The sequence below is a fragment of the Petaurus breviceps genome, unplaced genomic scaffold (assembly GCF_028583685.1).
Source record: "Petaurus breviceps papuanus isolate PSGF00001 unplaced genomic scaffold, PetGlider_PUasm1.0 90617, whole genome shotgun sequence".
Taxonomy (NCBI): Eukaryota; Metazoa; Chordata; class Mammalia; order Diprotodontia; family Petauridae; genus Petaurus; species Petaurus breviceps.
Genome location: NW_027187287.1, coordinates 5,594,225 through 5,621,073, shown reverse-complemented (window position 1 = coordinate 5,621,073; position 26,849 = coordinate 5,594,225). Strand labels below are relative to the sequence as shown.

General features: G+C 36.6%; 1 protein-coding gene and 1 pseudogene across 5 annotated transcripts in view; one reads left to right on the top strand and one right to left on the bottom strand.

Annotated features, from left to right (window-relative positions):
• Positions 1-26,849, top strand: part of RNF213 (ring finger protein 213) — a 208,271-nt gene that overhangs the window by 55,862 nt on the left and 125,560 nt on the right. For all 5 annotated transcript variants that reach the window (XM_069064114.1, XM_069064116.1, XM_069064115.1 and 2 more), the window contains 5 exons: positions 1,392-1,633; positions 5,132-5,332; positions 19,801-20,020; positions 20,521-20,576; positions 24,850-25,000. In XM_069064114.1, coding sequence (XP_068920215.1) covers positions 1,392-1,633; positions 5,132-5,332; positions 19,801-20,020; positions 20,521-20,576; positions 24,850-25,000 — 870 coding nt within the window. The remainder of the gene's footprint in view (positions 1-1,391; positions 1,634-5,131; positions 5,333-19,800; positions 20,021-20,520; positions 20,577-24,849; positions 25,001-26,849) is intronic.
• On the bottom strand, positions 16,687-18,261 carry LOC138142968 (heterogeneous nuclear ribonucleoproteins A2/B1 pseudogene; annotated as a pseudogene).

The following is a 26,849-nucleotide window of genomic DNA, read 5'->3' as shown; positions in this document are numbered from 1 at the left end:
TTCCTGCAGTGATGGTCTAAGCTGAACCTTGAATGACCAGCACACTGAATATGAATGTTCGTTTGAGTCGTTTGATTTTGTACCTTTGTTTACATTATAGTGGAACATTATCATTGTATGTGAATATCTTTCCTTACAGATTCTAAGGGTTGGTGTTGGGGAAAGACTAATTAATATTCAGGAAATAAAAGGAGACCTCCCAAGTTGAATTCAACTTTTGTTTACTAAATGCAATGACCTGTACTAGTTTGGGGGGGGGGGGGCGATACAAAGAAGAAAAACAACTAAGTCTCTGCCCTTCAGGAACTTTTAGTCTAATCAACCTTACATATATAGATACTTAAAACACTGACACATCTTACTTTAAGCACTACTCAAAGCATCACTGAGACAATGGGGAGAGTTTTACCTCGGTGCAATTTTCTACCTCCTTCATGTTTCCCTGACTACATGTTCCTTTGGGAAACTCTCCATCTTTCTTTCATAATGACAATTTAAGTCTCACAGTAGAAACTAGAATCTGTATTTCTTGTCTTCTAGTCCAATGTTATTTTTACTTCACTGGGATTCTTTTTCAGAAATGGTTGGGGGATTGGCTATTCAGAATAATGTTGAATATTTTCTTTAATTAGAGTTACCATAGATCACCACTTTTGACATCCAATAAAGATGGAATTACTTCTACCTATTTCTCACCTCTTAATATTCAATATTGAATATACCAAATATGCCCAGATCTGCACTTAGGGTACCTTTTAAACTTTGGACAAATCATATAACTTCTGTTAGCCTTAGTTTCCGTCTCCATAGGTTGGATTATAATCTCTAAAATTTCTTTCTACTCTTAAGTTCTTTGACATATGATCTTGCAGTAGACAGATTTTAACATCTATCTAGATCAACCTGACTACCTACATAGAATTTGACTTGGTCTGTTTCTTGTATCCCCACTTACTCAGTAGTAAGTGAGTGGAATCCAGAAAGAAAGAGGTTTGTCTCAGTTTGGTACCAGAGTGAAGCATCACTTCTTGACATTTAGAGTACCTATCTGTCCTCCTCTATGGCTGGTTAATCTATAATTTATGGTGTTATAAGGGCAATCATTGCTGCTCCTGCTATCCCTGATGCTTAAGTATGATTAGTTTGTGGGGAAGGAGAATGTGGAGAAGGGGGAGGAGACAGGTGGCATTAAGAAGGTGTATCATCCCTGCTTAACTATCTGATGATCTGGCATGGCATATTATAAAGGATCTGTTAGTTAACTAACTGCTAAACTGAATTGTTTGGGGTCTCATCTCAGTAAATAAGCACTGTAACACAGTTAACTCCAAAGGAAAATACTGATTAATTAAACTATATCCTTGTTTTCTTCTTTCCTTTAATGGGATTAGATGAAGAAGGAATTGTGGAACAACATGAAATCATTATTTTTGGACAAGAACAACGATGATTCTTTTTGGCCATTGAAGAGCAAATTGAAAATGGGAATAATTATCCTCATATTAGCTGAAGTCTATGCGTTTCCTGCACTAGAAGAAGACCTCATCTCACTGTGTAAACTTCTTTGTGTGGACTCGATTTCAAGTACTGACCTTTGCCAAGAACTAAAGGACATTATAGAGGCATATCCAAAGTATGTAATGTGTACATATCTGTGAGCTCTGTGTGACTGGTCATCTGTCTGAAGAGTTTTGCCAAAAGCACTTTTGTTCTTGAAATGATGACTTGTTACCTTTTTAGTCCACCTTTTCCTTTTTTGTTGGTGTGACTTTGATCCCTAATAACCAATTTGCCTTCTTTTTAGCATTTGTAGAAAGTATGTTTGATTTGATACAGAATGTAGCATAGCCTTCTACAAGAAACGTTGTTAGCCAGAGTCAGCAGTTCTGCCTTACTTGTATTGGCAAATTTAGAAAGCCTAGTCAAACAAAGAGTATATTTGGAAAATAGTGCACATGTGTGTAAATATTTTTATGTTTATATAGATGTTCTACAGGCTACTTGGAATATCAGGGTTTTGTCATGTCACATTTTCTAAACATTATTCCATTCCAAGAGTTTGGTTCAAAACCTGTAATAAATTGCTTTTCGCATAAACCAAAGAGTGGTAGGGATATGGGTTGGAAATACCTTCTAGAACAGGGCTACTCAATATAGGTTCTTTGAACTTAGATGGGAAACCAATGATACCTTTGTTTTCACTAATCTCTAACTGAAATCTAGCATTTCCTTTGCTGTTTTTGAATACAGACACCAAAATCTGAAGTAGTTTTAGAAAGAAATTTATTAGGTCATTTAGTAGAGAACAGGGAGCCAGAAATGAAGTGGCTCTCTCTGCCTAAATTCTGGAAGATTTACGTTATGTAGGATTTTGACAAAGGTTTTCCTCACAGGAACCCCATGTACCCCAGGTTTGCAATTAAGCCATTTTGCCAAGAGGGCAGCCTGAAAGCAAGGTAGATTGAGATAGATATGTGTGATTCAAAAGGTGAAATAACCCAAAACAAGAATCCTTTGGATGGATCCCAGGCAGGAGGGAATCAGAAATACCTTGTAGCCATCTCTGGCATTCAGAGAGTTCTGGGGTCCAGTGACATTCTGGGTGTGGACAACTTTTAATCACACAAGGTTGGATTTAAACAGTATAATAATTTTTTCACAAACGATATAATAAATCATTTCACCCACACCTTCAGTTCTTTAAAAATATGGTTCTGAGGAGTTATCCATAGATTTTTACTAGATCCTTTGCCAGAGGGATTCCTGACATAAAAAAGATGAAGAACTGCTGTACTAGGCTGAGTGTTTTAATCCTGAGTATCTCAGGATTGAGAATTATCTATGCAGAAACATTGGTAATCTTCATTTCCTTTATCTTGTTTTCTGGTTAGCCTGTCTTTCCTCCAAGCTTAGGTTACTTTTAGAAGGAATATTGTTGGCATTGGATAAACTCTGAACTAGGAGTCAAAAGATTCAGTTCCACTTATACTAACCCTCTAATCTTGGGCAAGTCACTTAACCTTGTTTTCTGTGTTTACTTATTATATATTATTTTATATGTAATATGCAATTATATATATATATATTTATATATATACATGTTTCTTATTATGGAATTTAATAAAACCTCTCTGACTCCCCCATAGACCTATGAGAATTAAATAAATATATGTGAAAATACTTTCACTATTATTGCCAGATGTTTTACAGATGTCAGATTGTGATGGTCAGTTAAGGATATGCTTCTAAAAGAAATAAATTTTAGCGCTGAGGTCTAATTTCTCCTGAGTAATTAAAAATGAAGAGATTTTAAAAATTTCTCTTTGATTTGCTTTTCCCAAGGACTCAGGTCTTTTCATTCAGAAATAGCACAGTTCTACAACTAAAGGTTTTTCAAATATTATTTAGTATCTTGGTTATGGTAAAGCAGCCAGCATTAGGTAATATTTGGAATTTAACTTTGTGGAGATTTTACCTCTAGAGAAGTAAGAGTAGTGATTGTGGACATATATGTCATCTTGTAAACATTAAAACACTTTGGGTACCTGATTTCATTTGATCCTCATAACAGTGTTGTGAGCTTAATACTGTGGATATTGTTGCCTCTTTTCCAGATAAAGAAACAGGTTTGTAGAAGTTAAGTCACTTGCCCAGCTTATGTAGCTAGTACTCAAAAGGTAGAGTTTGATCCCCCAGAAGTTTGTGCAAAATGTTTAAAATCCTTTTGTTATCATTTATATTTGCATCTATAGATTATTATCAAAAATATTGCCATTATTTTTTGAGTTATATGTAACTTAAACTTTTAAAGCTTGGAACTGTGAATTGGAAACTAAAATTTATTGTTTTGATTATATATTGTTTCACATTGTTAGGGTATGTTTTACTGCCCTTCGTTGACCTCTAGAATCTAGTTGTCATTAAGGAAAAATCTAAAAAATTTTTCAGACAGGCTAACTTATTGGCAAGCCTTTTGCTCTCTATCCAGTGGAGTCTTGTCAATGATGTGTAAACTATTTTTACACATCCACCTTGGCCTTTCTACATGCTGTGGTCTGCTATAAATCTGAAGATGGTCTTGATCATTCACATTTAAGAGATGTGAAAATTTCCCTTCTTCCTCTCTAGTTTATTCTGCTGCTACTAATACCTAACATATTATGTTATTGCCGATTTCAAAGTTTGCTTAATATAAATCTTATCTAGTGTATGTAGTATGGTAAGTATATCAATCACTTATAGACAAAACTTACCTCTCCTACATACTAACCTTAAAACTTCTTGATATTGCAAAGAACTCAAGGGGGCGGCCAGGTAGCACAGCGAGTAAGAGCACCGGCTCCAGTGTTGAGAAGACCTGGAGATCGAATCCCGGGCTCAGACACTTAGCACCCACCCAGAAACACCTGGCCGTGTAACCTTGAGCAAGTTGCTTAACCCCAATTGCTTAGGGCGGCCAGGTGGCTCAGCAAGTAAGAGCACTGGCTCCAGTGTTGGGATGACCTGGATCAAATCCGGGCTCAGATACTCAGCACCACACCCAGAAATAACTGGCCGTGTAACCTTGAGCAAGTTACTTAACCCCGATTGCTTTAAAAAAAAAAAAAGAACTCAAGAGGTTTTTATTGAAGGAAAACTATATATTCATGACTCCCAACTTGCTTGGAGTTTAACCAACTTACATGTTCAACATGCTGTAATTCCTAATGGCAAAGAATACTGTTGAAAACAAAAAAAGTTAGGTAACCACTGTTCTTGATTCAAGTAAATGGATGCAAGTATTGATGGTAAAGCTATGAAAAAGGAGGATGCAGGAACAACCCTTTTTCATCTGGTTTCTATAATGCAGTTAGCCAGGCAGAATATACGTTTTCATCATTTTTTATGCACACACATATTATGTGTTTTAGAGTCTTGACCTTGTGTAAGTCACCAGATTTTTTAGTCTGCTTCCTCACCTTTAAAAAAAGGGGGTTGTACTAGATAATCTCTGAGCTTCCTTCAATCTTTAAATCCGTGGATGTAATGCTGTAGTTCTAAGGAGCCATTTTTTTTTTTTTGAGGAAAAAGTGTTGGATGTATCTGTGGTTTTCTGCTATTCTTACTTTGGGATTTTTTTTTTCCTTATTAGCTTGAAAAACCACCTGATAAACATGTGCCAAAAGTGTATTGAAAAAGAAATTTTCTGTTGGGTGTGGATTCTCCCTGTTTTGCACCATTTTGTGGAATTTGTTGACCAAAGAAAGGATATCCGAATTCAACCTCAGAACACTTGGGCTGGTCTTGAAAGCCTTCGCTTCTGTCAATTTCAGAAGATGTCACCTGAGAAGGCGTAAGTTATGTGTTAATATTTTCTAGAAAGTGATTTTCAGAGTGATTTTTGCCCCACTGGGAGCCCAAGATAATATAACATAGTATCTATGATTGTATGGTACAATTTACAGTTTTGATTTTGGCATATACTAATAATTTACTTGTAATATAAATAGAACAATTAGTTACCACCTTGTTAAATTTAATATTTACCTGGATAGGAATTGGACCTGTGATTTTATTGACATAGGGAGCTTCCCAGATGAGGAAATACATACTATCAATGAACTTTCTGTGTAACTGATAGTCTTAATAGAGCTGTCTAGGGTATGAGGAGCTTCAGTGACACAACCAGGGTCATACAATCTCTATTGTTAGAAGCTGAGCTTGAACTCAAACTAGCTCCAGGGCTCACTCTCTATTCACTATGCAATACTACCTTAAATGTATATATGTACTTTATTTTTTTTCTGTGCTATTTTATTTTTTGATCTAACATTTTATTTTTTTCCCCAATTATATGTAAAAACAATTTTAACATTCTTTTTTCAAATTTTGAATTCCAAATTTCCTCTTTTGTTGCTTATCCCCATTGAGAAGTTAAGCAATTTGACATAGTTATATATGTGTAATCATGCAAAACACATTTCCATGTAAGTCATGCTGTGAAAAAAAACACATACAAAAACCCCCAGTAAAAATAAAGTGAAAAAAAAGGATCTTTGATTTGCATTTAGACTTCATCAGTTCTTCTTCTGAAGATGGACAGCACCTTTCATCCTAAGTCCTTTAGGATTGTCGTGTATCATTGTTGCTGAGAATAGCTGTTATTCACAATAGGTCATCATATAATATTGCTGTTACTGTGTACAATGTTCTCCTAGTTCTGCTCATATTACTTTGTATCAGTTGATGTAAACCTTACCAGGTTTTTCTTACAGCCCAATATAGTATTCCATCTCAATTATATAAAACAGCTTGTTCAGCCATTCCCCAGTTGATGGGGATGGGCATCCCCTCAATTTCTAACTCTTTGCCACCACTAAAAGAGCTACTATAAATATTTTTGTACATATGGGTCCTTTTCCTTTTTGTTTTTTATCTCTGGGGTACAGACCTAGTAGTGATATTGATTGATCAAAGGGTCCCAACATTGTACTTTACAAATCAGACATCTTTGCTCTTTTTTTTTAAGTTTTTAATTGTTTCCTCATGCTTTTACATCATTTAAAAATTTTTTAGTTCACTTTTAATAGATTTTTGTGTTTATTCATCACCTATATTCCTCTGTATCCCTTTTTTTTCCTTTCTCCTAGAGAGCCATTTATTATAAGTGGGGTTTTTTTTTTTGCTTTTTTTTTTTGGAGGGTATTATGATTGTTTTAAAAAATTTTTTAAAACAAATTCCTTTTTTTGGAAGAAAAGCAAAAGCTCATCAAAGTCAAAGAACATGCCATTATACACTGTGCTCCACATCTATAAATTCTTACCTCTGGGATCTTAGATTTCTGTGTCATTGAGTTCATATATATTAAGCATTGATGTTATTTCATTGCATATGGTGCCTTTAAATATAATGTACTATCCTTATTTATCTTTTTTTTAATAAACTATGTCCATTTTTACTGTTTCTTTTTCTGAGGTCATAGTTGTTGCACTTGTAAGTTTTTTTTTTTAGTTCACCTGAGATATAATAAATTGTGCTCTAGTCCCATATTTTAACTCTTTGTAAACTTTTATGTTTCAAGAGTCTGGTATACAAAATATTTGTTATGCTTTTGTCTTCTAATCCATTTTGCTATTCTCCTGTTTTATGAGTTCATCCTATTTATGTTCATGGAAATTATTGTTAGTTGTTTATTTAACTTTGTCATTATCTCCTCTTGAACTTTATTATTTTCTTTGCTCTTTTCCTGCATTCTTCCCCCCACACGTTACAAAGAAGCCATTGGTGAAAGAAAAGGATTGTAATCACTGCTAGTGACCATTAATTGGATTGTTCTGCTTTTGCTACACTGTCCCCTCCTCATTTCTTTGCCCTAATCAGTACTTCTTTCCCTTTTTTTTTTTTGAGAGGGGAAGGTAGGGCAATTAGGGTTAAGTGACTTGCCCAAGGTCACATGGCTTGTTTTGTGCTAAGGCTTGATTTGAACTCAGGTCCTCCTGATTCCAGGGCTGGTGCTCTATTCAGTGTGCCACCTAGCCACCCCCCCCCCCCCTTATTTTTTTTTTTTACTTCTCACATGATCTACTTTCTGAAGGTGAAATTGTTTTGCTTTGATTTAGTCTCCTCCCTGATGCTATCCTTCCTCTTAAACTCTTCCCCTCGCTCCTATCATCACCTGTAATGTATTTCTGCATCATCACACTCTTGTGCCTGTTTTAGATAAGAGTGAGGTCCATGTGTTGCTCTCTCTCCTCACCCATTCCTCCATGTTCCTATTCTTTTCCCACACTTAATTATTAAAAAAAATAAAGTTCCTTTCTAGCCCCTCCTTTTTCCTTTTTTTCTGGTATCTTTTCTCCCTTTTTGTTCCTCTCTTTTGGCTATCAAAACAAGACAAATCCATCACCAGGTCCTCATTTGTCTTATTTAATTGCTGTCGGCCTCATATATTAAAGTTCTGAAGGGAAAGTTGATTCTTTTCTTCTTCTTAGAGTATCAATACTTCATCATCATTTAGCTAATCAGTAGTGATTTAGAGATATACCTTTCCCCATAAGTATTGCTTTGGCTGCATCCTATAAATTTTGGAATGTTATCTTGTCATTTTCTTTAATGAAATTATTGACTGTATGATTTGTTCTTCGACCCACTCACTCTTTAGGATTAGCTTATTTAGTTTCCAATTAATTTTTTTTTAAGGGAAGAAAGGCAGGGCATTTGAGGTTAAGTGACTTGCCAAAGGTCATACAGCTAATAAGTGTCAAGTGTCTGAGGCCAGATTTGAACTCTGTTCTTCTGACTCCAGGGCCAGTGTTCTTTCACTGTGCCACCTAGTTGCCCCCTCCAATTTATTTCTAATGTTTTTCCACTGCCTTTTATTAATTGTAATTGCTATTGCATTATGATCTGAAAAGGATACAATTAATATTTCTGCTTGTATGCATTTGGTTGTGAGGTTTTAGTGTCCTAACTCATGGTCAGTTTTTGTGTAGGTGCCATGTGCCACTGAGAAAAAAGTATATTCCTTTCTGCTCCCATTAAGTTTTCTCCAGAGGTCTATCATATCTAACTTTTCTAAAATTCTGTTCATCTCTTTAATTTCTTTCTTATTTTGTAGTTAGTTATCTAGTTCTGAGAGGAGAAAGTTGAGGTTCTCTCCCCCACCCCTCAATAGAGTTTTGCTGGCTATTTCCTCCTGTAACTCATTTAACTTTTCCTTTATAAAAACTTGGATGTTATACCATTTGGTGTATATATGTTTAGTACTTAGTTTACTTTATTGCCTATGGTATCTTTTAGCAAGATGTAATTTCCTTTCTTATCTCTTTTAATTAAGTATACTTTTGCTTTTGCTTTGTTTGAGATCATGATTCCCTTTTTTTTTTCCAAACTTAAGCTAAAGTATAATAGATTCTGCTCTTGCCCCCTTTTTTACTCTGTGTATCTCTGTGCTTCAAATATGTTTTTTGTAAACAGCATATTTTAGGATTCTGGTTTTTAATCTATTTTGCTATCCACTTCCATTTTATGGGTGAGCTCACCCCATTTGCATTTACATTATTGTATCTGGCCATTGAACTCAGATGACTCCAGAGAAGAAAGTGATCCTGGTGACTTTGAGGAGCCCTCCTTCACTTAAATCCAATTCATTTGTATGTCATGGCATCACCACCCTGATGTCATGATCCTCTTTGAGAATGAAGGACAACAATTTTCCCCAATTTAGCCATCTCTTACCTTTCATTCTGCCCCTCCTCACAAGTGTTTTACTTCTGACCACCACCTTTCCCAGTCTACCCTATCTTTTATTAGTTTCCCCCCTTCACCTTTCTTATCCTTATCCCTTCTTACTTTCCTGTAAGGTAATATAGATTTATTTATCCAGTTGAGTGTGTATGTTAATCCCTTTTTGAGCCAATTCTGTAAGAGTAAGGTTCAGGTGTTACCCACCCCCTACCCCCCAACTTCCCCATCACTGTAATAGCTCTTTTCCGTGAGACAATTTACCCTGTCTGATCTTTCTCTTCCCTCTTCTCCTGGTGTAATCCTTTTTCTTACCCCTTAAATTTTTTTTTGGTATCACTGTATGATAGTCAATTCACACCCATACCCACTATACTCATTCTAATTACTCTAATAATAATGATAAAGTTCTTAAGAGTTGCAAGTATCATCTTCCCATGTAAGAATATAAACAGTTTAGCCTTATTGAATCCTTTATATTTTTTCTTTCTTTTAAACCTTTTTATGCTTCTCTTGAATTTGAGGATGTATTTGAAGATGAGATTTTCTCTTCAACTCTGGTCTTTTTTATCAGGAATGCTTAAAAGTCCTCTATTTCATTAAATGCCCATTTTTTTTAACCTGAAGGATTGTACTCAGTTTTTCTTAGTAGGTGATTCTTGGTTGTAATCCTAGCTTCTTTGCTTTCCAGAATATCATATTCCAAGCCCTCTGATCACTTAGTGTAGAAGTTTCTAAATCCTTTGTAATCCTGACTGTGACTCCATGATATTTGAATTGTTTCTTTCTGGCTGTTTGTAGTATTTTCTCCTTGACTTGTGAGCTCTGCAATTTAGCTATAATATTCCTGGAACTTTTCAATTTGGGGTTGTTTAAAATTTTTTTTAGAATTTTAGAGCTTAACTATTTTTTCTTTCTTTTTTTTAAATTTCTTTTTAGTTTTCAACATTTATTACCACAAGATTTTGAGTTACAAATTTTCTCCCCATCTTTTCCTTACCCCCCACCCTAAGATAGTGAGCCTACTGAATATTCCTTCCCCCAATCTGTTCTCTTATATCCTCTCCCATTGTAAAGCCAAGCACTAGCAGCTTTCCAGAGGATGGCTGCTGTGAACAGCTTTTTAAGGTTTTGATTACACAGTATAATGAACAGTCTATTTATTCAATAACAAGTCAGAGCAAAACATTCACAGAAAATCAAGGTACAGCATGCACAATGTTCTAACTTATCAAAGAAAATCAAAATATAGCATTCATAATAGCTTACCACTATAATGGTTGCATAGTTTTCAACACAGTGGTCACAAAGTTTTGAACAAAGAACAGTCATTTAATAACTCATTCATTCAGTCATCCTTAGGGAGGATGACCCTTCCTTAAGGGTCACAAAGTACAAAAGTCAAAGTTGTACACTCATGGGGCACACTAAGTTACAAATCAATTACTATTCAGTCATCATTCACTATTCAATAATCAGAAAATACTCAAGCCCTCCACCCTTAGGTTATTAGTAAATTACAATTTCTCAGTCAGTACACAGTATCCAAATGAAGTCTTCTTTCACCTTGACTCGGGGTGGTCTCTCAGATTCCATGGATCCCCTTCCATGGTCCCAGATCCTACCTGGACTCACCAAACTGTCACCTGGGTTCAAAGGCAGACAGCTCCCAGGTCCTTGGACAGCTCTTTGTGTAGTTCCCGTTCCACATTGGAGCCCATGGTGCCCAGTCCATCTCAAAGCCTTTATACTTTCTGTTCTTGGGAAGACAAGGCTTAACAAAGCCATCAGCAGGTTCATAAAAGGACAAGCATCACAATGCTTCCTCAGTATTCAGCAGCTCTGACTGACCCTCAGAAATCCTCAGCAGCCTCCTGAGCAGCTCCAGCTGGCCCTTGGACTTAGCAGAAGCTCCAGCTGGTTCCCAGAATCAAAATCACTTCACCCAGGTTCCCAAAATCAAAATCATTCTCTCCAGGCTGGAGGACCTTCCCTCTTCAGCCTCCCCGACTGTAGTAGCCTCTGCCTTCATGAAGCTTGCTCCAAGAAGATCTGTCAGACCCAGTAGAGACTTCTCCTTATAAACACACATAGCACTATCTCCTTCCTGTTTCAGCCAACCCCTTCCTTCTACATCAGCAACAGGGGTTCATACCTTCTGTTTCTTTAAAAGAGGCTTGATTAATTACTGAGTGCTAAGTACCTCTGAGTTTAGCAATACAAAAAGAACTTCGAATTTCATTACTATTACACCCATCTACCCCAACTTTCTAGTAGGGCAAGATGGATTTCTATACCCCAGTGCCTGTATATTTTATTTCCCATTGAATATAAAGAAACAATTTTTAACATTTATTTCCCTTCTCCTTCCTCATCTACCCCCACTGGGAAGACAAGCAATTCAATATCGGCTGTACATGTGCAGTTACATACAACGTTTCCATAGTAGATATATTGTAAAAGACTGACTATATTTCCCTCCATCCTATCCCACCCCTCACTTATTCTATTTTTTCCTTTGACCCTGTCCCTTTTCAGAAGTGTTTGCTTCTAACTTCCCTCTCCCCCAGTCTGCCCTCCCTTCTATCATACCCTCTCTTATCTCCTTCCCCCCCTACTTTCCTGTAGGGTAAGATACTCAATTGAGTGTGTATGTTATTCCCTCCTTAAGCCAAATCCAATGAAAGTAAAATTGACCCATTCCCTTTCACCTTCCTGCTCTTCCCCTCCATTTTATCAGTTTATGTTTGCCTCTTTTATATGAGATAATTTACCCTCTTCTATCTCTCCCTTTCTCCTTCTCCCAATATATTCCTCTCTCACCTCTTAATTTTGTTTTTTAGATATCATCCCTTCCTATTCAACTGATCCTGTGCCCTCTGTCTATGTATACATGTACATACATATACACACACTCACACATACATTTATATATACATACACCCTCCTATACATACATATATGTACATATACATATATATTCCGTTCAACTGTCCTTATTCTCAGAAAAGTCTCATGAGTTACAATTATTGTTTTTCCATGTAGGAATGTAAATAGTTCACCTTTAATAAGTTCCTTATGATTTCTTTTTCCTGTTTACCTTCTTATGTTTCTCTTGCTTCTTGTATTTGAAAGTCAGATTTTCTGTTCAGCTCTGGTTTTTTCATCAAGAATACTTGAAAGTCCTCTATTTCATTGAATGACCATATTTTACCCTGAAGCATTATATTCAGTTTTGCTAGGTAGATGATTTTTTGTTTTAATCCTGGCTTCTTTGACCTCTGTAATAATCATATTCCAAGCCCTTCAGTCCCTTAGTGTAGAGGACTTCAGATCACCAGCGGTTTCCAGATTTATCAACATATAGATGCTAAGGACAAAGTGAGAGGTCAGTGCAGTGTAGACTTTGGGATCCATTAGTTGGGAGTGCAGTCTGCCTTTCTCCCCAGGGTGAGAAGCTGCTGAGGTGCCGTGGCTGTGCAGCCGCCCCCATGTGGCAGCTTCAGCTCCTGGCCTGCAGAGTGTAGGAGGACCAAGCGACCAGTCTGAGGGGTAATCACTCTTGCTTTAACCTGCTTGGATCTGGATTGCGGTCTAGGGTGGAGATCCTGGGGTATGCGACCAGATTGCCAGAGCGTGTGAAGGCTTTAGCATTTGGGACGAAGCTCCCCTGTGTGGTGACAGAGTCCTCCTGTGGCAAAAAGTCCAGGGGTCAAGTGATTGAGTGACGACGTGAGCAGACAAAGGAAGCAAAATAAAAAAGCAACCCAACTTTACACTCCAATTTTAGGGACAAAAAAGATCAAAGCATGGAACAGGAGGAAGACAGTGAAGTCAGAACTTCTGCCCTAAAAGCTTCCAAGAAAAATATGAGTTGGTTACAGGCCGTAGAGGGCCTTAAGAAGCAAATAAGAGAAGTGGTGCAAAAATTGGGAAGAGAAGTGAGAACGATGCAAGAAAATTATGAAATGAGAGTCAATAGCCTGACTGAGGAAAATAACACTTTAAAAAATAGACTTGAAACTCATATGGCAAAAGTTAGGTTGAAAAAGCCAATGAGGAGAAGAATGCCTTAAAAAGCCTAATTTGCCAGATGGAAAAAGGATCTCAAAAGCTCATTGAGGAGAATCATTCCTTCAGAATTAGATTGGAGCAAATGGAAGCTAATGACTTTATGAGAAATCAAGATGCTGTTAAATAGATCCAAACAAATGAAAGAATAGAAGGCAATGTGAAATATCTCATGGGAAAAGCCACTAACCTGGAAAATAGATCCAGGAGAGATAATTTAAAAATTATTGGACTTCCTGAAAGCCATGATCAAAGAAAGAACCTAGAAATCATCCTCTAAGAAATTCTCAAGGAAAACTGCCCTGATGTTTTAGATCCAGAGGGCAAAATAGAGGTTGAAAGAAGCTACCAATCACCTCCTGAAAAAGATCCCAAAAAGAAAACTCCTAGGAATATTATAGCCAGGTTCCAAAATTCCTGCATCAAGGAGAGAATATTAAAAGCAGCCAGGAAGAAACAATTTCAATATTGTGGAAACACAATCAGGATAACACAGGATCTGGCAACTTCTACAATGAGGGATCGAAGGGCTTGGAATATGATATTCTGGAGGTCAAAGGAGCTGGGATTAAAACCAAGAATCACTTACCCAGCAAAACTAAGTATCATGTTTCAGGAGAAAATATGGTCATTCAGTGGATTAGAGGACTTTCAAGCATTCATGATGAAAAAACCAGAGTTGAATAGAAAATTTGACATTCAGATACAAGAAGTAAGAGAAGCATGAGAAGATAAACAGGGAAAAGAAATCATAAGGAACTTATCAATTATTATTATTATATTTATATATAAATATATATAATTAATATTATAATATTAGTATTATCTATTATTTACATTCCTACATGGAAAAAGTATAATTGAATCTGATGAAACTTTTCTCAGTATGAAAATAGTTGAAGGGAATAGAAATATATATATGTCTATTTAGGAGCGTCTATGGGTGTATGAATACATGTGTGAATGTGTGTATATATTCTTACAGGTATACATAGATAGCGGGCACAGGATCAATTTAATAGGAAGGGATGATACTTAAAAAGTGAAATTAAGAGGTGAGAGAGAAATATAATGAGAGGAGATGGGGAGAGACAGAATGAGGTAAACTGTCTCATATAGAAGAGGCAAGGGAAAATGGTTACAATGTAGGGCAAGAACAGGAAGGCAAAAGGGAATGGGTCAACCTTATTCTCATTGAGTTTGGCTCTGGGAGGGAATGATATACACACTAAATAGGGTATCTCACCCTACAGGAGAGTAGGGGGGGAGGGGATGAGAGGGATAATGATGGAAGGGAGGACAGGCTGGGGTGGGGAGGAAAGTTGGAAGCACATCCTTTTCAAAAGGGCCAGGATCAAAGTAGAGAATAGAACAAGTGGGAGGTGGATTAGGAGGGGGGGAAATATAGTCAGTCTTTTACAATATATCTACTATGGTAATGTTTCACATAGCGACACATGTATAACTTATACTGAATTGTTTATCTTTCCAGTAAGGGTGGGTGCCAAGGGAGGAAGGGAATGAATTTGGAGTTCAAAGTTTTAAAATCATATGTTTAAAATATATATGTATATACTATTATTAATACTATTTTACATGTAATTGGGAAATAAGATTTACAGGCATTGGGGCATAGAGATCCACCTTTTCTACAGGGGATATCCTGTGGGACCGCTATTTTGGGGTGGTGAGTAGGGGAAAAACCGGGAGAAAATTTCTTTTCCCAGTTTTTCTTCTAGCTCTCCTATTAATTTTAAAAATATTTTTTGAGTTCTTCTAGGAATTCTTTTTGGGCCTAACAGAAATTCCTATTTTTCTTTGAGACTTCACATGTTTTGACACTGTTGTCCTATTCTAAGTTTGTTCCTTGATCATCTTAGTCACCATAGTATCTGTTTTATGATTGGGTTCTTTTTTGTTTTTTGCTCAAATTTTTTTATCCTATTTCATGAACTTTTGCTTTATGTTGAAGTTGGGCTCTGCTCCTAGATTGAAGAGGGCACTGTCCCAAGCTTCTTGTGTCAGAATGTGGGGACTTTGTGACTGGCTTACAGTGGACCTCAGGGCCTACTTGCTATATTGTGCTGGGGGGGAGGCCTCACTGGTGACTTTCATGGGTCAGGTCCTTGCTTCTGGTTTACACTGGGTCTTGACTTTCCCTGTTGGCTTGTGCAGGTTACTTGGTTGTGCCTGATTTGGACCTCTGGCTTGCAGTGGGGGTTGGGCCTTGCTGCTGGCCTTCCCAGGGCTTGAAACCTTGCTCTTCGCCCCCTGGCAGGGTGGCCTATTTCTCATTTTCTCAAGCATTTCCTGCACTGGATCATACTCTCCCACAAGTGAAATAGACCTTTTTCATGTTCACCTTCCGAGCTGTCCTAGATTGGAAATCTACTGCTCCAAAATTAATTTTTAGATGTTTAGTTCTAAGGTTATTTGGAGGGATATTTGGGAGAGTTTAAGTGAGTTCCTGACTAACTGTTATCTTGGCTTCAGAAATCCATTTTTAAAAAGTAATGATCTATCCATGCTTGCTCTTATATATTTATGTCATTTCAAAATTATTTGTGACCCCTGTCCATACAGTAGAACTCTGCCTTTTAACAAACTATAGTTAAGGTAAATATATGAACACATTAAGTATTTCTGATCATGTATGCCTCATTTTACCATGCAGTACAACTTATTTATATGATAGGAGAGAGATATGTGTGTTTCATTATCAGTCCTTTGGAATAGATCAGTCTTTGTATTGATCTTAGCTCTATTCTCTTTAAATGTTCTTGTATTTCATAGTCATTGTGTATATTGTTTTCTTAGTTTTGTACCTTGATTATCTCAGAATATCCTAGGTTTAATCTATCTACCCCTTTCCCACCCAAAAAAAAATTGTTCACAAAAACCAATTTTATTCTTCATTGAACTCTGTTGTTTAATGAATAGCACCCAGTTTATAGATTTATACTGTTTAATTTATGAATCTGAAAAACGAATTGTTATATAACTAAGATTTTTCCTTTTTCTTCCCTTTCTTTTGTCCTTTTAACTTTGGATCAAACTGGAATTTATGTGTAGGCTTTCCTAGGAAATTTTTAATTGGTGTATAAATATATTAGGAATGTAGTTATTATAGCAAATGTTTCCTGGTCTTTTTCTTGGGCCACAGATAGAGAACTAGAAGGAATATTAGAGGTTGTCTAGATCAGTTCCCTCCTTTTACAGATGAGGAAGCAAATTGCCAGATAGAAGTGACTTGTTTATTACAATTATTTAATTTTATTTATTTTAATTATTTATGTTTTATTAACTCAGATTTTATTGACTTATTGTTTTACTGAAAAAGATCCCTCTTCCCTTTAATAGTTGTTGGATTGTTCTTGGTTTTCTTTGCAATCTTTTTTTTTCCTTTAGAATTATTTTATTAAATCATAAATGTACAACAGCTTCTTAACTCTACACTTGCACTTAAATTTTTAAAGGAAAACGTTATGTCTTATTACACCATGATCCTGGCTAATAGCTTTTCAAAACTTTGAGAATAATCTTAAAAGAGGTTTCACATATCACCTGAAACTTACAAATTTAACATTATCAAAGAAGGAATGCTTCTACACTCTTACAAAGACCACTAGAAAGAAACAATTAAAAAAGCTAAGAAACTGTCTCAAAGGCATTTTTTTGTGTTTTTTATAATCCTTACTCCACAGTAAGGTAATGTTATTAAATAATCCAATCCATTCACAAAATGGCTCTCTGCATCTGCTCTGGTGTCTTCTGCCAAATCACTGCATATTTATGCATGATTGAGATAAGAGTTTCCTTAACATTGTTATTTTGATAACCTGAAGCTGTTCTGTTACCTCTGGGCCCTCATCCTCTCCTATTTATACAGTGAAGCCCATGGCCAGCAAGCAGAAAAGCTCATAGCGGCTATTCCCTCCATAACTTCCTCCACTGCCTCCGGGACCATAGTTCCCTTCACCATATGGTCCCCCCATGTTCCTGCTACCACCAAGTTTTGGACCATAGTTTGAAGGTTGCTCATTATAGTTTCCAAAATCATTGTAGTTCCCGCTTCCATAATTGCCTCCTGGTCCTCCTCTGTATCCACTGTAACCATCTCCAAATCCACGACCATTTCCATATCCATCAGATCCCCCTCTAAAATTGTTTCCTTGGCCTGGTCCAAAATTTCTACCACCACCATGGGAATCCCCCAGACCAAAGTTTCCTCCTCTTCCGCTCCTAGAACTCTGAACTTCCTGCATCTCTTGTCTAGATAAAGCTTTTCTCACTTCTGCGTTATGGCCATTGATGGTGTGGTATTTTTGCAATACAATTTTATTCACAGGATCATGGTCATCAAATGTAACAAAACCAAAGACCCCCCTCCTCCCCCCTTTTTTTTTTTTTACCAGACTGTCTATCTATAATTATTTCAATAGTATCAATTTCCCCATATTCCTCAAAGTAATCTCTAAGGTGATGTTCCTCAGTGTCTTCTTTAATGCACCAACAAACAGTTTCTTCACAGTTACATGAGCACCAGGTTTTCCAGATTCCTCTCTGGCTACTGCTCTTTTTGGCTCAACCACTCTTCCATCAATTGAATGAGGTCATGCAGACATGGCTGCATCCACTTCAGCCATAGATGACAGTGTTACAAAACCAAATCCCCTGGATCTTTTGCTTGCAGGATCCCTCATAACCACACAGTCTGTGAGTTTTCCCCATTGTTCATAGTAGTTTCTCAAACTTTTTTCTGTTGTCTCAAAGTTTAGGCCTCCAATAAACAGTTTATGGAACTGTTCCTTTTCTGTCTCCATGGTGGCATCGAGATGAGAAGGATCTCTGTGGATGGGTGCGAACTGGACTCATCCCGGCACCGGTGGGGGGGCTGCCGTGCCGCAGCCCAGAAAACCACACCGCCGCCAGCTGCTGGGTGCAGGGTCCAAGGCAGGGAGCAAGGGCGAGGGCGAGAGGAGGGTGAGGAGCAGGCAGAGGCGGCGATTCTGGCAGCGGCGACTACTGCGACTCTCTTTGCAATCTTTAGTCACTTCCCTAGTATCCTGTTGTTTCTTCTGTTTCCCCATTATTAATCCCCAGTAGGAATAACTTTGTGATCCTAGACCAGTTACTTATCCTCTTTGCCAGTTTCTTCATCTTTAAATTCAAGAATATTTTGAAGTTTCTTCACTAAGCTGACTTAGTTTAGTGCTCTGTTCTCTTTGTGAGTTCTTTGATCTTTTAATTTTTTTACTCTCTTTAAAATTTTGTTGCCTAGTTGACTCCACTTTCAATTTGGTCTATATGCCTCCTTGCTGGACAAAATGCTTTGATTCTAAAGCACCTACATACATTATTTTGCTAATTTCACATAATCAATAAGTATTTGTTACATATCCACAATGTGCCAAAGACTGTGCTAAGGAATTGGGCATACAAAGACAGCTATGAAAATAGAAATATTCCTCCCTTCAAGGAACAACATGGAGAAATATATAAGAACATAAGGACTGATGTAGTATAAGAGATGTGTGAGCTGAGTTGAAGGAACCTGAGGGGGGTTCTTTAAAGAATTTAGGAAGTACTATATCCAGATGGAAAGCAAAATACCTGATGTTTTTCCTTTTCTTGTTTGGTTTTATGTCCTCTTTACCATTTTTCATTCCATCCGATACAATCTGTCTTTATAACCTGACTAATGTATAATGTGAAAGTATTTACAGATCCTGTACTTGATTATATGCCGCTATGGGGGGCAGGAGAGGGAGGGGGACAAAATGTGAAACTTAAGGAATTGTGGGATTGAATCGGGTAAACTAAAAGTAAACAAACAAATTAATTTAAAAAAATAAAAATTAAAAAAACACACAAAAAAAGAATTTAGGAAGTGGTATGTTACAGTTCAGCTTATTGTAAAGGAATGAAATGTGGGAGATGGAGTTTTTTGTATTAGTAACAGAGAAACAAAAGGGCAGTTTGGCTGGACCATGGAATCAGAGAAGGCAAATATTATGTAATAAGACTGGAAAGGTAGGTCTGGACTAGGTTGTGAAGACTTTGAATGCCACACGGAGTAGTTTGTATGTGGTCCTAGAGACAATAGGAAACTAGTATAGGTTCTTGAGCAGGGGAGTGACATGATTAAATAGATACTTCATAAAAGAATATCACGAGTTATATTCAGGGAATATAGACTCAGGGAAATCATTTAAGTTTCAGTAGTTAAGTTGAGAGGTGGTGGGGGTGGTAGCCATGTGAGGGTAGAGAAGGAGACTGTATGTCAGAGATATTGTGGAAGTAGAAATTCCAAAACTTGGCAACTGATTTGATTGAATTAGAGAAGACAGAGTAAAGTGTTGAAGATGACTCTCAATTTGAGGACCTGGGTATCTAGAAAAGTAATGGTGCCCTGTATTTTAAGGAGAGGAGTGTATTTTGGGGGACAGAAAACAAATAGTATTTGCAACATTATCTTAAAGTCTATTCTGTTTTCACTTGCATAGGAAAAGACTACTTGAGTGCATGAAAGAAAAAAAACATTTGCTGTCAGTAGATCAAAACTTATTCCGGTCCTGGTTCTGCTTGATACCTCTGAGTAGCTTGGTTGACTACTTGGATAAGTCAGTGGAATACCTGACTAATTTTCCTGCCCGCATATTGGACTGTCTTCAAGGAACTTGTTATCGGCTTCAAGAAACCAGCATTTTTCACTCACATCATAAGGTTTGTAATTTGGATTGGCATATTGTCTTAGCAAATGCAGTATATATTTAGAATTTTGAGATGTGGGGGGACCTCTTCTGGTTCATCCTCCTCATTTTTATAAAGAAACCAAGGTCCAGAGTGATTAAATTGATTTCCTCAAGGTTACACAGGTGATAATGTAGGGTCTGTTCCTAGTTCAGCCACTTACTCTTTGTGTACCCTTGAAATAAACACTATTTTGTTATTGCAAAGTTAAAAAAAAAAATTGTTCGTTGTGAATGTTTATGTGATTTATAACTGTTCATTTTCAATTAAGAACATTGAGAAAATAACCAAAATTTAAATCTTCTTTAGGAGATGTAAGATTAGAAATTCAGAGTTCTTTTTAAACTTGTATGTATAAAGATCCTCAATATTTTTCTTAATAGTTGATAACTTTTCAGTTTTATTTCCATAAAGCAGTTAATCTAAGCATACTTTTGTCATGTTTTTCTTAATTTTTGTCGCCACTACCACAGGTTATAGAGAACCTCTTCAAAAAGCTCTTGAACTTCCTGAATGCAAATCAGGGCAAGTAAGTAAAGAAGCAGTCAGTATTGCCAGTAATAATAATAACAATAGCTAACATTTATGTATGTTTTATGGTTTGCAAAGTATTTTATATATGTTAATTCATTTGATGTTCCGAACAGCCTTTGGAGGTAGGTGCTGTTATCCCCATTTTACAGAGGAGGAAACTGAGGCATAAAGAGGTTAACTGACTTGTCCTGGGTCTCATAGCTATTAAATTTCAGAGGAAAGATTTGAATTCATCTTCCTGACTAAATTCATCACTGTAATGCACCACTTAAAAATTTGTTCTCTCTCTTTTACTCTCACAATTACAAATGATTCTGGTGAGGAAAATATCCATATGTTTGTGTGTACATATATGCACCTATACATATATATGTATATGTGTGTACATATACATAAACATATGTATGCAAATCTGTGTGTGTGTATAGCTTTAATAATTATCCAGTGGTACTTTGATTTCTTTTTTTTTTAAATAAGCTTAATCCTTAATTTGGCTTCAGTACCAAGGCAACCTATTATGTTATTAGCAGTGTTCTGTTGATACCATCCTATTTTTAGTAAAGAGCCCAGACAAAGGATGCCTATATGAATTTTTTTTAAGATAACACTGATTAACAAAGGAATGTGGCATGTGTAATCTCTTTAATCTCCAGTATTATTATAGTGAGCGAGGATTTAAGTAGACATATTTAAATATTGTTAAAGAAAATAAGGCAGTAATGGATACGTTATATAATTTGGAATTTGTATAATATATGTGTGTATGTGTGTCTGTATATGAAATATAAAGACTATAAAGATACACACATACATATATAGAGATATATGTGTGTATGTGTATATATGGGTGTATATGTACACATGTACACACATTTATACACATAAACACTTACATATGTGTATGTATGCTTTTAAATGTTCATGGTCTATTAACCTTCTAGAACCTGTAGTTTTGAGCCAGATACTCCTGAATTTGATTCTATATGTATGATGGCATAGAGATACACGAATGGACTCTAAGGTACTTGTTATAAGGAATCTTCTAAGTCTCTTGAAATGCCAAATATATTTTCTATACGTTTTCCCCTAGAGTATTCCAGCAAGGAAGGTAGAAAGAGGTGTTAAATAAGTTTATTTCAATTATCTTTAAAAGTTAAGTGATGGGAAAAAGGTCCCATATACAGTAAAGTACAGCAGCACTTTCTGTATTTGCAAAGCCCTGGACACAGAGTAGATGCCAGTGATTAGGGAATGACTGAATAAGTTTTGATCCACAGATGTAGTGGAATCATGCCTGGGCTATAAGACGGTCCTCAAAGGCTCAGTTCCTGTCAGGAAAAACAATCTGTGCACATGTCAATATATAGAGATGGAAATAGGGGCAATGAGGAAAAATGGAGAAGAACTGGCCTCAAAGATAGGAAGGCCTGGGCTCAAGGCCCATCTGTGCTCTATCCTGGTTGTGTGACCCTGGGCAAATCCCTGAACCTCTCAGTGCCCCCAGCAATCTTCCAAGATTGTCAGTTTGTAGAGAAGGTGCAGACATGCATGCATGACATCCTGGGGTCATCACCAGACGTCTTAACCTTTTTCTTGCCAATGGACTTCTATGCTTCTGGAGGAGAGAGTGAGGATGATGACTTTGAGCAACTCAGCCTCACTTATATCCAATTCAAATGCAAGTCAGTACATCTTCCTTGTGATGTGATTGGTGCTTTTTGAGAATGAGTGGTTGATAACAACAACAGGGGTTTTGCATGAAGTCCCTACACAGAGAGAAGGATTTCTGGAGCAGGTGTTATGAGTTAACCTTGTCACACATTTCTTACACATGTGCTTCAGTACTATTTTGGTCTAGAGTTAAGCTTCTCCCATGGATGCTGTTTTTATTTGTGGGAGGGAATGAATCAGGTTCTTAGAAGAATATTTTTTATCTCTTTATCATATTATCTGAGAGTAATAGTAACTGCCCTCTGGGGACCCAGCCTGCCAATTTGAACAGAAGTTGGGGAATGCTGCTATTTTTTCTTCTTCTTATTAGTGTTCTTATTCTTCTTCATTTTCTTTATTGTCTTTTTTGTTTATTCATATTATTTTTTCAAAAATGTCCTTTGTGGTTTTCATTTTTAATTTCTTAAAATATAGTTCTGGAAAGACAGGTTTTAAAAAAATCCCATTGTTAGGGGCGGCCAGGTAGCACAGCAAGTAAGAGCGCCGGCTCCAGTGTCAGGTTGACCTGGGGATCGAATCCAGGCTCAGACACATATTACCCACCCAGAAACACCTGGCCATGTAACATTGAGCAAGTTACTTAACCCCAGTTGCTTAGAGGGGGCCAGGTGGCTCAGTGAGTAAGAGTACCGACTCCAGTGTCAGGATGACCTGGGGATCAAATCTGGGCTCAGATACTTAGCACCACACCCAGAAATAACTGGTCGTGTAACCTTGAGCAAGTTACTTAACCCCAATTGCTTAAAAAAAAAAAAAATATCCCATTGTGCTTGAAATAGAGCTATTTGACTATGCCTTTAAATCCAAATCATCCTGGAATTCACTGAATCACCAGTGAATCACCAAAACCCCACCCCAGGCTTCTGTGGCTTTCATGGCTTAGATTGAGTATAAATAGCAGTTGTTTTCTGTTCTGATCAGAAAGTCTGGGGGTCTTCCACTTCCAGATTGTCATATTTGTCCTGTCATCTTTTGTCTCAATTCTTACTTAACCCATAGTCATTGAATGAGCCTGGCATCAGATAAACTGATACTTGGGAAAGACATTAATTTAGAAAGGCCAAGGTCACCCACTGCATCCTGGGCTATTGCTACCAGTTTCTTGACCTTTGTTTTGCCACTGGACTTCGATGACTCTGGAGGAGAGAGTGAGGCTAATGACTTTGCATAGCTCTGCCTTACTTAGATCCCAGTTCATGTGCAAGTCCAGATGTTACTCTCATGATGTCATTGGTCCTTTGAGAATGAAGGACGAACAACAATGGCCCACATTCATAGAGGGAGCTTTCTCACTAAGAGCTCCCCATACTGATTAGTAAGATAGAAGAAAAAAAGAGGCATAAGAAGATTTAAATGAAGTGATACAAAATGAAGTAGAAGTAGTAACACAATATATATGGTGATATAACAATGTAAATTGAAAAACAGCAACAAATAGAAACTAAATACTATGTAATTATAATGCTCAAGCTTGGTCCTCCATGAAACTATAAGTCCTTCTCTTCATTAGAGAGGTAGGGGGCTATGGATATGGAACACTATATTCTGCCATACTTGATTAGAGTGCTGTTTAATTTTGCATTATCTCCTCTTTTAAAATTCTTTGTTAAGGTTGTGGCTCTGGTTGGGGGAAGGAAGATATATTAGGAGATTAAGGGGATGTAAAAACATAGCAGTCAGACTTTTTTCTGAAGAAAGGTGGTAACTTGTTCATGAAAGTACATGAAAGTAACATTTTAAATATGTTACTGTTCCTGGTATCTCAGATTTCTATAACAATTTACATATGTTTGCTCATTTTCTTTTTATAAGAACTCTGTAAAGTAGGTGCTATTATTATCTCATTTTATAGATGAAGAAATAGAGACTGAGACTGAGTAGGTTAATAATTTTCCCAGGGTCACATAGCAAGTTGTCTCAGGCAGGATTTGAATCTAGGTCTTCCTGCTTCCCTAATTAGGTATTCTGTCTATTAAACTACCTTTACACTGCCTCTTCCTAAAGTAATGCTTTAAGTTTTGATTCAGCCAACTTTTGGATTCTCTTTCCTGAATTGTTGAGGTGACCTGCAATGCTAATGTGTCCATTGATGTAAAGGGGAACTTCTGTACTTTCATTTTCATGATTTTTCTTTCTTTTTCCTTTGACTACTTTCTCTCCCTATATTTTCTTACTCTTTTTCTCTTATTAAGTTAGAGGGTAAAGTCTTATATTTCTGCCTCTTTCATTTTCTTCTGAATTAAAAATGAACTCAGCAGCCCAGCTCAGAAACATTTAGATCTTCTATTTAAAAATTAAATCTTTTATCTACCAAAGAAAAGTAAAAGAAGTGTTGTATTAACTTAAACTAAATCTTTATAGACTGATGAATCCTTTTTCCAGATATTGAGATATGTGGCAAAATAAACTGATATTCAGACCCAACAAATTATCTTTTTTCATGTAAAGAAATCAAAAGTCCTGAGAACTAATGTTCCATCATGCCCCTTCTCATGTTTCCTTAACAATTTCAATCCCTTTTAACTCTGTTTTGATAGGATTCAAGTAGACATGTTAAAACCCTACTTTACTGTCTGCCTAAAATTCCACGAAACTGTCTGCAAAAAAACAGAAGTCTTAAAATTTTATCGATTGCCTGTCTTATCTGCAGAGATTATTTCTGTGATCATCAGACTTACATTTTTGGGGGTAAGTGATGTATTCCTCTAATGTATATTCAATTTGGGATGGTAGAGATATATCATTTCTTATTTTCTCTCTCTTTCAACAAAGGGGGTAATTTGATAAGGATTGTCACAACACTTGTCTTCTCTGTCTCATAAGATAATTATGAGGAAAAGGAAACCTTAAAGTACCATTAAGTGTGAATTGTCGTTTTATGGAATTACTAAATCACAGTTAGGCATATTCTTTGCCTTTGTTCGAGGGCAATTAGGATAATTTTTTTTTCTAAGATGGCTTATATTGCAACATAAGCAATTTTTTCCCCTCATTTATCAGCCTTATATTTTACAATATATGAATAGCTAGTGGACATTGCATCTAGAGAACATCCATCCATTTAATATAGAATCTTATTTTTTTTATCCACCCCCTTCACTTAATATATGAGGAAACTAAGGCCAGAAAGGTTAACTGACTTGCCTAAAGTCTAGAAGGACATTGTTGCAAAGCCATAAATTGTTGTTTTGGCAGCATGACAGTAGTTCAGTCCTGTTATTATTTGTGGGCAGCTAGGTGGTATGATAGGAAGTTTTTTAAAAAATTATTTATTTACTTTTAGTTTACAACATTCATTTCCACAATCCCTCTAGTTCCAAATTTTCTCCTTCTCTTTCTCTTCCCCTTTACCCCCATGGCAGCATGCAATGAAATATAGGTTCTACAAATACCTTCACATTAAACATTAGTCAAGTTGTAAAAAAGGGTTATAACCAAGGGAGTGAACAGTGAGAAAGAAGGGACAAAACAAAACAAAACACAAGCGAGAGAGAAAGCAAGTAGTTTGCTTCAATCTATATTCAGACTCTAGTTCTTTCTCTGGATGTGGATATCCCTTTCCATCATGAGTCTTTTGTAGTTGTCTTCTATCCTTATATTGCTCAGGGGAGCCCAGTCTATCAGTGTTAGTCATCACACATACAGTGTGTCTGTAGTTGTGTGCAAAGTTCTCCCGGTTCTGCTCTCCTCACTCAGCATCAGTTTATATAAGTCACTCAAGTTATTATGAAGTCTCTCTGCTCCTCATTTCTTATAGCACAGTAGTATTCCATTACATTCATGTACCACAACTTGTTTAGCCATTCCCCAATTGATGGGCATCCCCTTGATTTCTAATTCTTTGCCACCAAAAATGAGCTGCTATAAATATTTTTGTACATAGGGGTCCTCCTCCCACTTGTATGATCTCTTTGGGATACATCCCTAGAAGTGGTATTGCTGGGTCAGAGGGTCTGCACATGTTTATAGCTCAGGAACTTTTTTTTGGTTGTTGTTTAAGTTGATTTGTCACATCTGACAGTCGTTTCAGTCCTCCACAACTCTTATTGACACATACCTGCCCTGGTGTCTGGAAGACCTGAGTTAAAATCTGGCCTCATGTACTTACTGATTGTGTAAGCATGAGCAAGCCACTTCATCCTTTTTGCCTCAGTTTCCTCATCATTCCATCATAAAATGAGCTGGAGAAGGAAATGGCAAACCACTCCAGTTTCTTTGCCAAGAGAACCCCAAATGGTGTCACCAAGAGTTAGACAGGACTAAAAAGACTGAACAGCAACACTTATTATTTGTAAATCCTTAGTAATTTAATTTAAATATTATTAGTAAATCACTGGTAGTTTAATTTAGCATTCCAATTTTTTTTTCCTATGAATTTTTCTAAGTAGAATTTTCTTTCTCTTATATTTAAAATTTTGGAAATAAAGAAGAAATTAAGTGAAAAACATGCTCTGATCACATTTTCATCTTGGAACAGGATAAACATGACAGAGCAGTGTTTGCAAATTGTTTGCAAATAAAACATATAATAGGCTTT